General features: G+C 43.5%; 1 protein-coding gene across 1 annotated transcript; it reads left to right on the forward strand.

The window, feature by feature from the left end:
* The first annotated feature begins 1,968 nt into the window (after nucleotides 1-1,968).
* Nucleotides 1,969-12,474, forward strand: LOC121434785 (metalloreductase STEAP1-like). The gene is made up of 5 exons (XM_041633760.1): nucleotides 1,969-2,032; nucleotides 6,687-6,801; nucleotides 8,539-9,045; nucleotides 9,450-9,614; nucleotides 12,169-12,474. The coding sequence occupies exons 2-5, from the start codon at nucleotides 6,718-6,720 to the stop codon at nucleotides 12,424-12,426; spliced, it is 1,014 nt and encodes a 337-aa protein (XP_041489694.1). The 5' UTR covers nucleotides 1,969-2,032; nucleotides 6,687-6,717; the 3' UTR covers nucleotides 12,427-12,474.
* Nucleotides 12,475-14,966: the final 2,492 nt, after the last annotated feature.

The raw sequence follows: 14,966 nt of genomic DNA on the forward strand, positions 1-14,966 counted from the left end.
CTTTACTGCCCCTCCCCCATTATAGACATTCCTAGTGGCTGGGTCTTCTCCACTTTTCCTGTCACAGCATATTATCCCATGCGCCTCTAAACTGGCCGTCTAAAGGTGTCCAGTGGGCCAGACCTATTCTTCAAAGGCACGTGGGTTCATCAAATCACTATGTGGGGGATTCTTGACCCAGGACCACCTTAAAGACAGTACACAGGGTGGAGACACAGCCCAGTTGCTAAAGTGCAGTTGTCTCCTCTGCCTCATGAGTTACAGTTTCCATCCGACTTCAGCCTGCACACTCACAGGGTGGAAGCAGGAGCAGTGCCTGGAGCTGGGGTTACAGGGTTATTTTGGACTCCTCTTGACTTTTGCTTCTTGTGCTACCCCCCCACACACACACACACACATCTAGTTATCCTCTGAGCCCCACATGTATACGGTAACATTCATCCGCATGCCTACAATAAGTACACACATACATACATGTCGTAAAGGTGCGTTGCTGCAACTTGGGTATACAGACTTATTTATGTGACCTAATTTATTTAGCCTGTGCCTTATGCAACTTTTTTTTGAAGATTTTGGCAGCCAGAGAGGAAGGTGGAGCGACACTGGGGATGCTAGGAACCAAACCCTTCTCCCTTTGATTCTGGGTCTTAATCCACTCACCAGCCCTTTCTCTAAAGGTGGTTTAAATGATTTCTACCTTCGTTAGAAATAAAAGCTGCAAATGTCTAGTTGTACCACAAGGTGGCAGCCCAGGATAATTTAATCGTCAACGGCCTCTTTTTTTACAGAACTTTTTTTTTTTTTTGAGTCAGTGACTCCGAAAAAGTGTATAAAGAACATTAAAATGTGCAGTATAGTGAGGCGTGGTGGACCAGACCTTTAAATCCCCGCACTCAGGAGGCAGAGGCAGGGGGAATCTCTGTAAGATGGGAGGTTTGTGACCCAGGGGCACATTATAACTTATCCACAGGGCGGAGACTCAGTCGGTAAAGTTAGTTTCTGAATACTGAGTTCAAGCTGCAGAACTCACGCGTTACTGGTTTATTTCAAACGCCTTTCACCTTTTGCTTTGTGTGCCCCCCCCCCATACACACACACATCTAGTTATACTCGAATGGCCACATGGAACATTCTTCCACAGACCTAGTATGAATGAATGAATGAATGAATGAATGAATGAATGAAGGATGCTGTACATAGTGAGTTCCAGGACAGCCAGAGTTCATAGCGAGACCCTGTCTCAATGGAAATAAAATAATAAAACAAAACATGCAGTGTTTGGCGCCCCGCGGATAAAGGGTGATCACGCGGGAAATGGCTGGGAGTTTGCTTCGCTTTACGTTTCCTAACCAGACTAGTTCTGAAAACGCTGTGCACTAAATTCCCGAGATGTTGCAATTGAGAACTCAGTCAGTAATTACTGAGTCGACTTCCACTTCCGAGGAGTAGATCCCGCTGACATGTTCTCTTTCTGAAACTTTCGAATACTGACGGTAACTTTCCTGTTGGTTCGTAATACTTGATTGAGTTGAGGATGGGATGAGGAGGTGAAAGCCACTCACAAACTCAGACTCGTTCTCTGGCTGTACTAACAGCTAGTTCTCAGAGAAGCTAATGTGCTTCAGCGAGAGCGCTGCCCTGCAGATGGAGACCTGGGTTCCCTGCAGTCTCACGCAGGAACAGGAGAAATCCACAACTCCAGGTTCCGTCCAGACCTCATCCCGGTTTTCAGCGAGCCCTCCGGGTGACGGTTTCGCCCTGTGCAGCCCAGGAGTGCTCCAGAGAAGGACTCGCCCACCGGTGGGAGCCTGAGAAGGGTCAGGCAAAGGCCAAGCCCACGCCCCTGCGGGGGCGCCACCCACCGCCGCCCTAGCGACCCCGGGTGAGCGGACGCCGGCGGCCGGCAGGGGGCGCTGTGCGACGGCGGCCGAGAGGCGGGGTCTGAGACGCAGGCTGCGAGCTGCGGGAATCAGGCTCCGCGTGGGCTGCGAGTCCCAGCAGCGGCTCGCTGTCGGGTCCCACGGAGGAGCGGGTGAGTCCTCGTGTGGTTCGCAGGGCACTTGCCCCTCGTCTCCACGGGCCCTGAGAAACTTTGCGGGCCTGGGGGAGGGAAAGGGGTGCATGGGGGTGGGAGGTCCCCGCGAGCCGGCAGGGTGCTAGGGGCAGCGCAGCTCTGAGCCGCCCTCGGCAGCCCCAGCCGGGAGCTGGACTCCGAGGCCCTGACGCTAGGGCTTGGGATTAGGATAGTGGCCAAGTTTGCAGTCAGGTTGGGTTCAGATAGTAAGTTTGCCAACTTGGCAAAGTCTCCTCGGGTTTGCATCGCTTAATGAATGGCTGGTACCTTGTGCTGTTTGTTTGGGTTTCTGGTTTCCTAGTTAATGGAATTTTTTCATCCTAAATCCTTGGAACACCGGTCTTTCGGGACCAGGGTGGGATTCGGAATTTTCTGCAAAACTGTCAGTCAAGGCTTTTAATAATTTACTCTGATGAAATCAACTGACTGGCATTTGTTAGACAAATAATTTAAGTACCCTTCGCATTTGGTCTCACTGTTCGGTTAGGGTAGGGATGTGTCCATATCTCAGTATTTAACGAAGGGAATTCATTTTGCATTCATGTCCAGAGCAAGGCTTTAAGAATCAACACTGTGAAGAATACCCCCGTCTCCCAATAGTGGACTGTGGCAAAGCCAAAACGCGTTTAAAAGTCCCCAAGATAAGACACACTGCAAGCCACAGTGTGTTCCAGTGATTGGGTTTCTCGGATTCTAAACCCCTGGCCATAAACATGAGTCAGTTGGGCTGTGTCAATATTTAGCAGGAACAGCAAATTTGCCATCCTAGTTCAGCAAAACAGAAATCATGTCAGAATCTGTGCTTCGCTTCTTAATGGGGAAGAGTTGGTGGGTACTGGGTCAAATCCTGGAGTGCTTGACACCTCCCTCTGCGCTGTTTCCTGCTGAGATCGCTGGGCAGTCTGACTTAACCTTTCCTCCTGCAGAACTTCAATTATGTGTTGACCTGCTGTCTAATGGAAACCAGCATGTTTTATTTAACTGGTATTTTGTTTTCCTGGTTTCTGGGCACGCAGTCAGCAATCACCCTTACTGACATGGGCGTTTTTTCCTTGGCCTTGCTCCTCAGCATGGTACCGTACCGTGCAAACAAGTGGCTGGGCACCTCCAGGGGCCACGCTGGCTTTCTACCCAGAATCTCCATGGAGTGGTTCTCTGTCAGCAAGCACTGGCATCTCGCTGCATGGCACAGGACTGGGTATAGAAGGGAGTTCTCGTCCATTTCCTCTGCTTCCTTTCCCGAGCCACCATCCGTCTATAAACCTTTGTCCTTTAAGAGACACCGCATTACCACACAATTCTTGCTGGAGTGTTTGCCTGCCCTAAACTAAAAGCTTTTTGAGGCCTTTTCATTTAACTTTGTATTTTCCGCATCTGACGTCATTGTTCACAGTGCATTTCGTGAATTAACAGTGAGCAATTGTAGATTTATCCATACTTTACCGTACTGAACCGCTGGAGTTAACCTTGGTCAGTTATCTCTTATGTTTTATCACATGCATGCTCCTCTAGTCCTAGACACCCCTCCCAAACTACTCTTTATAATATGGATTAAACTTACCAAATGGCATGAAATAATGTTCCTGGAAGACTGTAAGTCCCTCCAGGGAAGGCATGAAGTCTCATTCTTTTTCCTCTTTAGTGTCTGTTTGGGCTTGGCCTTCTAAGAGCTTCTTGAATGGTGTATACTTTACCCAGAAAATTTCAAATAACAATGGTCAACACCCGACTCAAACAAACAAACAAAAAAAAAGGGGGGGGGGAGTATTAAGATGTATTTGAGAAATCCAAGATTTGGTCTCAGGTACTTTAAACTATTAAATACTTAAACTATTGCCACCAGTCACCAGGACTTGTCCTTCTTTATTTCTTACTTGGTTTTTCTGTGTTGGCGTTCCTGTGTTCAAATGAAGAAGTCTTCCAGCTTACACAGAGGGTAGCATGGTAGTTTTATACAACCCTAACTTTGTAACATGAAGGGTCCTGTTTGTTGTTGGAGTTTTGTCCCACCCTGGTACCCCACAACTGTTTAGCCCCAAAGAAAATCACACATAGGTCTCCATAAATTATAAGCTGATTGGCCCATTAGCTCTAGCCTCTCACTGGCTAACTCTCACATCTTGATTAACCCATTTTTCTGATCTATGTTAGCCATGTGGCTCAGTACCTGTTTTCAATGGGGCAGATCACATCCTGCTGCTTTGGTGGTCTGGGCAGGAGTGGGAGGAATCAGCTTCCTCCTTCCCAGAATTCTCCTGTTCTCCTTGCATCATTTCTACTTCCTGTTTGACTTTCCCGCCTATACATCCTGCCTAGCCAATCAGCATTTATTTAAACATGATTGACAGAATACAGACAATTCTCCCACACCATAACTTAACAAAATGTTAAGAGTATCTCTGCATTCTCTGCCTCCTGGAGAGGATATCAGAAGAGGACTTAATGTGCCCACTAGACTTGGCTCCATCCTAGCTACTCGGTGTCATCACAGGAATTAACCCTGGGTCATCTTCCTGCAACCTCAAGTCTAATAGTCACATAAGCACAATAAGGTATCTTGAGGATACGATGCAAAACTGAACAGGACACTCATTCAGGCTTTGTATGTCTGGGCTTGGCCTGAGGATGATGTTCTCTAATGCACTTACTGCTTGAGGTGGCGGTGTGTGCCTCTAGTTCCGGCGCTCAGGAGGCAGAGACAGGTGGCTTGCTGAGTTTGAGGCCTGCTCCATATAGCAAGCTCCAGGTCAGGTAGCATTGTCTAGTAAGACCCTATCTAGAAAGTGTATGACATATATATTTACTATTTTCCTGGGGTTCAGTGCATGGCCTTCCATGAGGTCATATGTGGAATTTCCCATTTGTGTTACCACGTCAAGACGCCAGTTTAGCACTTTGGAGCAATTTTGTGGTTTTTGCAGGAGGGATGCTCAACCTATATTCTCATCGTGAATGTTTCAAGACAGTTAATTCTGGAAATATTTCCCAAAGTGCCTTAATTATAAAATGTTGGTGTTAGGGAAAGGTGACCCCTCTTTTCTTTGTAGAGTCTTGACCTTTAAAACTTGGAAAGTATTCTGAGTATTACAACCTTTTCCTGGAAATAACTTTCCACTTAGTAAAGTGTTCCAGGTGGTCTAGACTTCCAAAGTGTTCGGAATGATTTCCAACAGCATAGCTGTTGTGTGTTTCCAGCTGTTGTGTTTCCAGCTGTTGTGTGTTTACCTTGTTTTCCTCTTGCGTTTGAAAAAGTACAAATTGGGCTGGAGAGATGGCTCAGTGGTTAAGAGCATTGCCTGCTCTTCCAAAGGTCCTGAGTTCAATTCCCGGCAGCCACATGGTGGCTCACAACCATCTGTAATGAGGTCTGGTGCCCTCTTCTGGCCTGCAGACATACACACAGACAGAATATTGTATACATAATAAATAAATAAATAAATAAATATTTTTAATAAAAAAGAAAGAAAAAGTACAAATTGCAGGTGTAATCCCCTGGGAGTAATGTTAGAGTTCACCCAGAATAATGGATAATATATGAAGCATGATTAATAAAAACTCAGACAGAAACTGGGGTTAACCTAAAGATTTGTAAAACAAAGCAGCCAGCCACTGGGTCTTACCTTGACCTCAGTCACAAATGGCAATCGTACCTCCACGAATCCTCAGAATGAGACTGTGTCTGAGAGCTGTCTCCTCCCATCTCATAATCCTCTCTAGGGCTGGGATTAAAGGCGTGCACCACTACTGCCTGGTTTCTATGACAAACTAGTGTGGCTACTGGGATTAAAGGTGTGTGTCACCACAGCCTGGTCTGTAAGGGTGACCAGTGGGGCTGATTAACTCTCAGATCTTCAGGCAAGCTTTATTTATTAAAATACAAGTGAAATGCCACTATAAATATGACATCCTGCTTCTCCTGGATAAAAAAGGCTGGACCAAGCCTGGAATGGTCTTCATGAAAGCCCTTAAGGAATAATTTTGTTTGTTTGGGAATTTTTATTTTTACTAGCTTCTTCTCTATGGAGTTGAATGCAACTCAGCACCCCATTGGAAATAGATGAGCAGCCATGTTTTACCAACAGGACTCGTTCAAAGGGCACTTTGACAATACAATCTTTTGGACCTTGAAGCAACTGTTGGGATTCACCCTACTAATCTTGTCTCTTCCATTCACTGCCTTCCGGAACATTTCAACTTACAAATAAGTGAATTATTGTCTCAGATTTCAACCCCAGAAGCCTGAGAAACATGTCTTCCTGACGTTCTGTATCAGCTACATCAAGCCTCCATTGATAACATCATTGTCAAAACTGAAGACTGCATGCCTGATTCCATTTTCCCTTAAGGGGAATGAGCTTTCTTCTAACTGGGAGTCTGGAGTTAAGTCTTCTTGAAGTAAAACGTAACAGCTAATCCTTTGTGTTTCCTATAGCTATAGGTCATCCATTGAACAAATAGTTGGCATCAATGCTTCGCGACTCTCTAAATGTCCAGCCTTTTCACTATTTGAACCTTAGTTGTATCTATCATCTCTTATTCTAAAGTGAATACTTTATATTATTCCATCAAACAAAATTATCATAAATGGAATAGACTTTTTTTATTTTTCTAGGTAGCTGAAGCCATACTATTTTATAGCATTCATGGAGATCGGTAAAAATATTACAAAGCAAGAAGAACTTTGGAAAATGAAGCCTGAGAGAAATCTGGAAGATGACACCTACTCGGTAAAATAATGAGTATTATAGCTAATAATTAAAATCTATGCACACTTCAAGCGTATTCTGAACCTGCTAGTGTTGAGAGAGTGCATTTCATTTTCGTCTGCTGGTCTCTGCGCTCGGGTGCCTGTGGCTGAAGCTGGCCTGAGTCGGGGCAGTGTGGTATGATTGAGCTGCCTTGACCGGTTAGCTGGGCTTAGCTGAATAGCTGTCATTGGGTCCCTGAAAATCTGAGGTCTTGTATCTCTGTATAAAGTGAAGGAACTGGACTAGATCATCTCCAGAGCCCTTTAAGTCCTTTCCAACACCTCTGTTTCTAAGTTTAAAAACAAAAATTACGATGTCCCATTTACTGGTAGTTTTGTAAACATTTTCATAGGCTCTGTGGCAGCTCACGGGAGAGACCTCCATGTGAACGATGACTCAGAGTTTAAACAGATAAATCATTTTGTGCAAAGAATCATTTAAAGGGTTAGATGTTTCTTACTACAACATTTGAAAAAGTGTTAGGAATTTTCAGTTCCAAATACTTACATTTTTAAAATATGTAAAATGCAATTATAATAGATTATTAATCATTCAAAGCGGGAAAAGATTAAGAATTACAAGCATATATCCTACAAAAATAACCCCATAAGGCAAATCATTTTCATTTTTCAGTAAGCTGTCTTACTTGCTGTATCCTAATTTTCACTCTTAGCCAGAAAATTGTTCTCGGCTAAATCAGGTGAGCTGTGTTAGCACGCAGGAGTTACAGAGGTTATTTCCTTCTGGAATAATGAGAAAGACGCTGTGGTCTCTGACTCAGAGAAGAATCCAGATGGGTTAGAGAGGTCGTTCTCAAACACCGGGAGTTGTGGGGTCTGCAGGAAATGCGATGAGCAAGATAACCGTGACAGTCGGGACAAACAGTGGAGGTGTCTCCCTCGGCACACATGGGGCTGTGAAAACAAAGGCTGTAGTAAGGGGTAGGAAGCCAGCGATTCATGAAGGAACACGATATGAAATACTCTATGGTCTTAATTTGAATTTTGTAAGTTTATTTCTGTGTGTCCTTTGTGGAAATGACAAATGATTCAGCCCACCTTCTTTGAATTACTGACTACTAAAAACGCGGTGGACAGAGGGGTGTGCACTTGTGCGGAAGCCCCAAATCGTGCTTTTCTCCACTGGTAACGACCCTATTCCTCCTGATCCTTTGCATCGGAATTATTGAATTTACTGTCACTGCTCTGCATAAGTGCCCAGGGACCAACAGAAACGTTGCAGAACGCCCAGTATGATATACAAGTTTGCTGATTTTGCCAAAGAATTTGGAATTTTTTAAAAAAAAGGTTTTTCATTTTGGCTTCTTAAGATTATGCCATTATTTCAAATCTTCAAGAGACATGGCTATCTAAGCTTTAGTGTGTCAGCACGTATCCTTTCGTTTTAAAGAGACCTGGAATCCAGTTTGGTGGCAACCCTCACACAGAACCTGGCAGATGAGTTCAGCTATGTGGGGAGCAGAAGGTCTGCCTGGGCTACAAGAGAGTCTGTCTCTGACACAAAGAAGGAAATACACCTGTGTCTCAAGGTGCACCTTCGGTCAGTCATACCCAGACTGTACCATAGCTGAGTGGTATTCACAAGCGCGTCTCTGAGTGCCCTATTCACTGGGAAGCACAATGGTGGAGCAGGAAGTTAGAGCGAAAGAAATCCATTGCTTTTTCCATTAAGATGTCCCCTTTCTTTCTCTCGTAGTCTCAGGACACAGGAGAGACCAGCATGCTGAAAAGACAGGCGCATTTGTCGCACATGGTCCACGATGACGCATTTGCCTGCCCCTCTGAGCTTCAGCACACGCAGGAATTCTTCCCAAACTGGCGCTTGCCAATTAAAATCGCTGCCATTGTATCATCTCTGACCTTCCTGTACACTGTTCTGAGGGAAATCATTTACCCTTTAGTAACGTCCCGTGAACAGTATTTTTATAAGATCCCAATCCTGGTCATCAACAAAGTCTTGCCGATGGTCTCCATCACACTCCTGGCTCTGGTCTATTTGCCAGGGGTCATAGCCGCGGTCGTGCAACTTCGCAATGGGACCAAGTACAAGAAATTCCCCCCGTGGCTAGACAGGTGGATGCTGTCAAGGAAGCAGTTCGGGCTCCTCAGCTTCTTCTTCGCTGTGCTGCATGCACTCTATAGCCTGTCTTACCCAATGAGGCGCTCCTACAGATACAAGCTGCTCAACTGGGCGTACAAGCAGGTAGGAGGTGTCACCCTGCAAGGTTAACAAACTGAAAGGTTCAAATGACCTAATGAATTAACACCCTCTTGTTGTGGTAACAGTAGTATCCCAGGCCCCTGTTGACACTCTAAGAAATTAGCCTTCATTTTTAAAAATTGTTATTGTGATTTCAAGAGCATCTGTCATCTTATATCAAGGAGTATTTTTTAATTGAAAATAAATAGCAATTTCAGCATAAAAATACTTTGCAAAGACAGGGTCACATTTCACTCTTGGCTTCCTGGCAGTGTGACCTTGCAAGGACTGGTTGTTTTACCCTCTGCTTATTCCCAGAGTTCCCGTGCACTCTCTGGCTCTGTCAGGATTAGCCATCAGATAAGCCCACTTATCAACAGGTCAGGCTGTGTTCCTCTTTTACTTAGGTTCAGCAAAACAAAGAGGATGCCTGGATTGAGCATGATGTTTGGAGAATGGAGATTTACGTGTCCCTGGGGATTGTGGGACTGGCCATCCTGGCTCTCCTGGCTGTGACGTCTATCCCGTCTGTGAGTGACGCTTTAACATGGAGAGAATTTCACTATATTCAGGTAAGTGATGTGTAAAGGTGACCCTAGTCTTCTTAGAATATTAAATATATTGATTTATTCTAGAAAAATAGTGTTTTCCAGTAGTAGAGATCCCATACTCTTCCATTTAATAATGTTTTCTTAGTTTTTCTATGGCTTCTTGAAATTATCGGATGCATTTTGGAGACAAAAATGAGAGACATTACTAAAACAAAAACATTGTTTCTCACATCTAAAACATTTTAGACAACTTGCTGCTCCCATTCAATAACTATAAATATGTTTGAGGAATATCAACTGTTTACTAGTCTCCCCAATAAAAACATTATTTTTTCTAGCCCTTGACTTTAGGCATGCCTTTGAAGACACATAGTTTTATGCTCTCTAGAAGAAAAACAAATCTTCCTCTAAAGTACAAAATTTTATTGACTGAAGGTATTCTGATACCTAATTTTTTTTTTGATAGAATCTCACACTTATACCCAGGCTAGCCTGGAATTTATTATATAACTCAGGATAGCCTAGAACTTACAGGCATGAGCCACCACACCTAGTTCTGTTATGTCACTTTTAAAGATGCTTTTTCTAAGTTACAGTTAAACTAGCTTAATCACTTGAATTTTCGAAATATTTCTGGAATTCAGAATCCTGTCATGAACTCACACAGCTTCTAGGTAGAGGCCCACACTTAAAAAGGCTCCATGCAGCGAGAGCCAAGGAGCTCAACTTAATTCAGTCATAAGTAACTGGGAAATATTTTCAAGTCATAGTCTTAACTTGTATGGTTAGGTAGTTCTGGAGATTTCCCCACAGTGAGGCGTTCTCCCCGTCTCTTCCACATGTCCATATGTGTCTCCGGGAGACAACACGGCCTTCTGATAAGGCCGCAAAGTTTCTTTTATTCCCACATGCCTTACACTCAGTAGCACATTCTCTCAAAAAAAGTGTTTTCTGATTTTCATGTTCAGCCAGTAGCCATGGAGTTCTGTCTCCCTCGTGAAATCCTTTTTTACATTGCTTTTCTGTCACGTGTGCACTGAGCAGTACTTGTCAGTGTTAATCTGAATCTGGGCATTGCACCTTGGCAAGTCCTCCCTGGTAGCTGGGGCTGTAAGTAGATAATACCTATTTAGGGAAGCTAATGCACACATTCAAGAGCTTTTCCAGTTACTAACCTAGAAACTTCACCTGGAGTCGGAGACTTGGTAACACTCCCAATTTACCTACACAGTTCATATGCCAAAAATAAAAACCTAGCTGTTTAATTGAGGGATACGATTACAGCTGAATAGTTGAGATATTTTCATTTTGTCAGGCTAATGATCATTTCCAACAATAGTTATCTAGAAGAATCTTGTCAGAATGTCTCAAAAGTCTATCAGTGGACCGCTCTGGACAGCTTTCTCTCTGTTTAGTGTCAACGCGTTTCAACAAATTGAAGTTGTTCTTCATATCTTCCAGGTTTATTTTGTCCAATCACTGAAATGATTCCTGGTGTTTCTTCCATCCTATCAGAATATATAATGTTTTAAAAACATAGATCTCTAGGAGTTCAAGGCCATCTTAATCTACATAGTGAGCTCCAGACTAATGGGAACTACATAGGGAGACCCTGTCTCAAATATATATAAAGAACAGGTGTTTTGACTGGCCTCAGATTTTCCTCACTGCTTTTTCTAGCGTCCTCCAGAACTTACAATTGTGATGTCAATAGACCTTCTCTAATGTACGTGGACCAGTGATTTTATTCCTCTTCTTTTTTTTCCGGCATAGGGCTTCAGAAAAAGAAAAAGAAAAAAGTGGTAGATTTGCGGGCCTTGTAATAAACATCAGGATGATTGTTTTCTATGTGAAGGGAAACCTCTACAATTATTTTCCCAGCCTCCCTTACTAAAACCTCTTGCTTGGCATTAAAAAAATGATTCACTGGAAAACTGTACACACACACACCACATAAAGTCCATTTTCTATTCATTTGCATAATTAGAATAACATTAGTTGGTAAAGATCACTGAGGTCAGATTGATTTTTTTTACAGTATCCTTTAATCAATCAGCAATATTCATTGAACACCTAACATGTTCAAAATATTGTGTTGCTCCTACCAGGACCCTGCTGTGAGACAGTGTCCAATTTTATTTATTGCCTGGTAGGCAGAGTTAATATAAAATCAATAAACAAAATGTCGTAATGAATCCGGGATGTTGACCCATTACAAAGTGCTCAGCTAACACGCACGAGGCCCTGGTTTTGAGCCCCATCGCCACCAATAAAGCAGAAACACCTTAAGAAAGCTATCTTAAGCAGAATGGTAGAGAAGGCACAGAGAGAGCTGTTGACCACTTCCTAAGAGAAAGATAGTGACTTTTCAACTTACCTTAGAAACAAGAGCAGTTACCCAAAAGTCATGTGATGAGGACAGCATATAAAAAGAATAGGAAGGTGTGGATGGACCGTGTTGAGAACATAGCTATAGACAAATGAAAGGAGCAGGACAAGCCCCAAGGGGATAGGGTGGCATTGACTATTACTGAATCAACCTTTGCTTAGGGTCATAATGTATTTTCTTTTGCAGAGCAAGCTAGGAATTGTCTCTCTTCTTCTGGGCACAGTGCACGCTTTGATTTTTGCCTGGAATAAATGGGTGGATATCAGTCAGTTTGTTTGGTACACGCCTCCGACTTTTATGATAGCTATTGTCCTTCCAACTGTGGTCCTGGTATGTAAAGTCGTGCTCTCCTTGCCCTGCTTGAGGAGGAAGATAATGAAGATTAGATGTGGCTGGGAAGATGTCAGAAAGACAAACAGGACAGAGATGGCCTCCAGGCTGTAGAATTTCTCAATACTGATGTGTTTTATTATAAACATCTCAAGTTTGTGTTTGTTAATAAAATGAATACTTCAGGATAATGCTTTAGTTTGTGTTACAAGTGTTGTGTATTTGGTGTGTATGTGTGTGAGCACAAGGGTACCAGGGCGTATATGTGGATGTCAGTTCTCTTCTAAGACATGCGAGGCCAGGAATCGAACCCGCGTCGTCGGGCTTGTCGGCAGGCACTTTCACCTGTTGAGCCATCTGGCTCCCATGGGCCCTACCTCAGTATCTTATTTTATCCGTGCGTGGGTGGTGCATTTCGAATTTGTTCATGTTCTGACAGATGTGATTCAAAAAAAAATATTGAACCAGTCTTTAGCATATTTTCTCTATGTGGAATAGCTAAACAATCAAATTATCAGATTTATCAATATAAATTTTTAAATGCCTTGAAATACAAATCTTTACCGTCTATTTTTAGATTTGTCTTGTTATGTGTATGAGTGTTCGCCTATATGTATGTATGTGTACCATGTACATGCCTGTGCCCTGGCCAGAAGAGCAAGTCAAATTCCGTAGACTGGAGTTAAGAGGTAGCTGTTAGCCACGGTGTGAATGCTCAGAGCTGAACCCATATCTTCAACAAGAGCGAATGTTTTAACTACTAAGCTAGATCTAAAAGTTTGGTGTTTTAATAGTTACATATTTATGGAATACAGAAAACTATTCTAGTTCATGCAGACAATGAGTAATGGTGAAATCAGAGCAGCTAACATGTAATGGTTGTATATGTCTATGAGGTATATTATGATTATTGTTGAAGAACTTTATTCTGATGTAATCAGGTTTATTTATGAAATATTTGACTTAACAACAGAGATGTGTCTACAGAAATAGAGCAACAGAGGAATATCGCATATGCATCCAGCCAAAAAATAACTCCGTTATCCAGAAGAAAAAGTAAATTTCATCATTTCTACCTTAGTTGGGGGCAGGTCAGTAAAACTTACTTTCATAGTTTGACAAAAATACTCCAGGAGTGAGTTCCTGAAGGACAGAGTAATCATCTCCAAGTCTCCCTTACCCACTCTGCACTCCGAGATTGTTAAGATCAGAAAATGTCACCAACTTTATTTTTTACACCCGTTTATACAATTATACACTGTAGGGCTTTGTTGATGGAGAAAATTGGAGAAAAAAAATTAGTGTGTTCTTCAGCTAGATTCTGGGTTTCTTTTAAATATGTTTGCTCTTTTACAAAGATAATTTTTCTTTTGTGATAGGAAGAGAGTGAGGAGGCTCCTGTGGATAAATTTATCCTATGGATATCCTATGGAGTTTAATCCCATGGATAGATTTATCCTATGGATAGCCTGTGGAATTTATCCCATGGATAGATTTATCCTATGGATAAATTCAATTCAGTGAACTTGAGTTCCAAAACACATAGACTTGTTTGCAGGTGTGACCTTGGGCAGTGGTTCATCGTGGAAGGAAAGAGAAGTGAGGGGCTAGAGCCATAGCCAGATTCAGGAAGGAGATGTAAATATGGGACCACTTATCCACGTGTGATGTCTGTCCCGCCAGTCAACCAGCCAAGACTTATCCACGTGCGGCGTCTGTCCCGCCACAGCCAACCAGCCAAGGTTGCCGGTACCTGCAGCCCCAGGGGCACAGCAAGATGTCACAACCCTTAGCACCAAGAAGCAGCAGCTGGGCCGGGCGGTGGTGGCACACGCCTTTAATCCCAGCACTCGGGAGGCAAAGGCAGGCGGATCTCTGTGAGTTCGAGGCCAGCCTGGTCTACAAGAGCTAGTTCCAGGACAGGAACCAAAGCTACAGAGAAACCCTGTCTCGAAAAATTCAAAAAAAAAAAAAAGAAGAAGAAGAAGAAGCAGCAGCAGCTGAGCTCCAGCCATCCAACCACCATAGAGGATTCCGGCCCAGAGACCGCTCCAATCAATAGGACCACAGAGAGGCCTGCAAGGGTGCAAGGGCAACTACTCAGTTCCGGCTGGCTTGGGTTTAAAATTCCATCTCTGTAACAGGCAACAGTGGGGCTCCTCTGAAACATCAAATACCTAGCTCCTCAATTAAAAAAACAAACAAAACCACTGGGTCTCACTATGTAGAGCAGGCTGTCTTTGAATTCAGAGTTCCCCGCCTCTGCCTCTCAAGTCTTGGATTAATGGCTAATGCTACCACACAGGCTCAGGAATTCTTGTGCTAGGAAAACAGAGACTACAGCAGCCTCAGACTTAGCTGTGAGTCAGAGGACCTCTAGATTCCATTTGTAGTTCTTCCAAGGCTTTTTACAGCGATTCAACAGTATTGTTACAAGCAGAAGAATCAGTAAAAGTTGTCTTTTAAAACAATATTAGTGAACCAACCCTGAGAACGGGAGTGTGGGAGGTCTGGCCGGACCCTTATCTGCCATAGGGTGGTGTGGGCAAGGGACAGAATCCCCTCCCCCGAAGCCCTGCTCTTTGCTTCCTGTGGTGGAAGGGAAAACTGGTCCTGAGGGCCTGAGAGCCGAGAGCAGGCCCTCCCTGCACCTT

The sequence above is a fragment of the Microtus oregoni genome, unplaced genomic scaffold (assembly GCF_018167655.1).
Source record: "Microtus oregoni isolate MIOR12 unplaced genomic scaffold, Mior012 000044F_ref0000062, whole genome shotgun sequence".
In the NCBI taxonomy this organism is placed as follows: Eukaryota; Metazoa; Chordata; class Mammalia; order Rodentia; family Cricetidae; genus Microtus; species Microtus oregoni.

Coding starts and splice junctions, on each gene's coding strand:
- LOC121434785 (XM_041633760.1), top strand. CDS start 6,718: ATGGAGATCGGTAAAAATATTACAAAGCAAGAAGAACTTTGGAAAATG. Junction 9,046..9,449: donor TCAACTGGGCGTACAAGCAG/GTAGGAGGTGTC, acceptor TCTTTTACTTAG/GTTCAGCAAAACAAAGAGGA. Junction 9,615..12,168: donor GAGAATTTCACTATATTCAG/GTAAGTGATGTG, acceptor TTTCTTTTGCAG/AGCAAGCTAGGAATTGTCTC.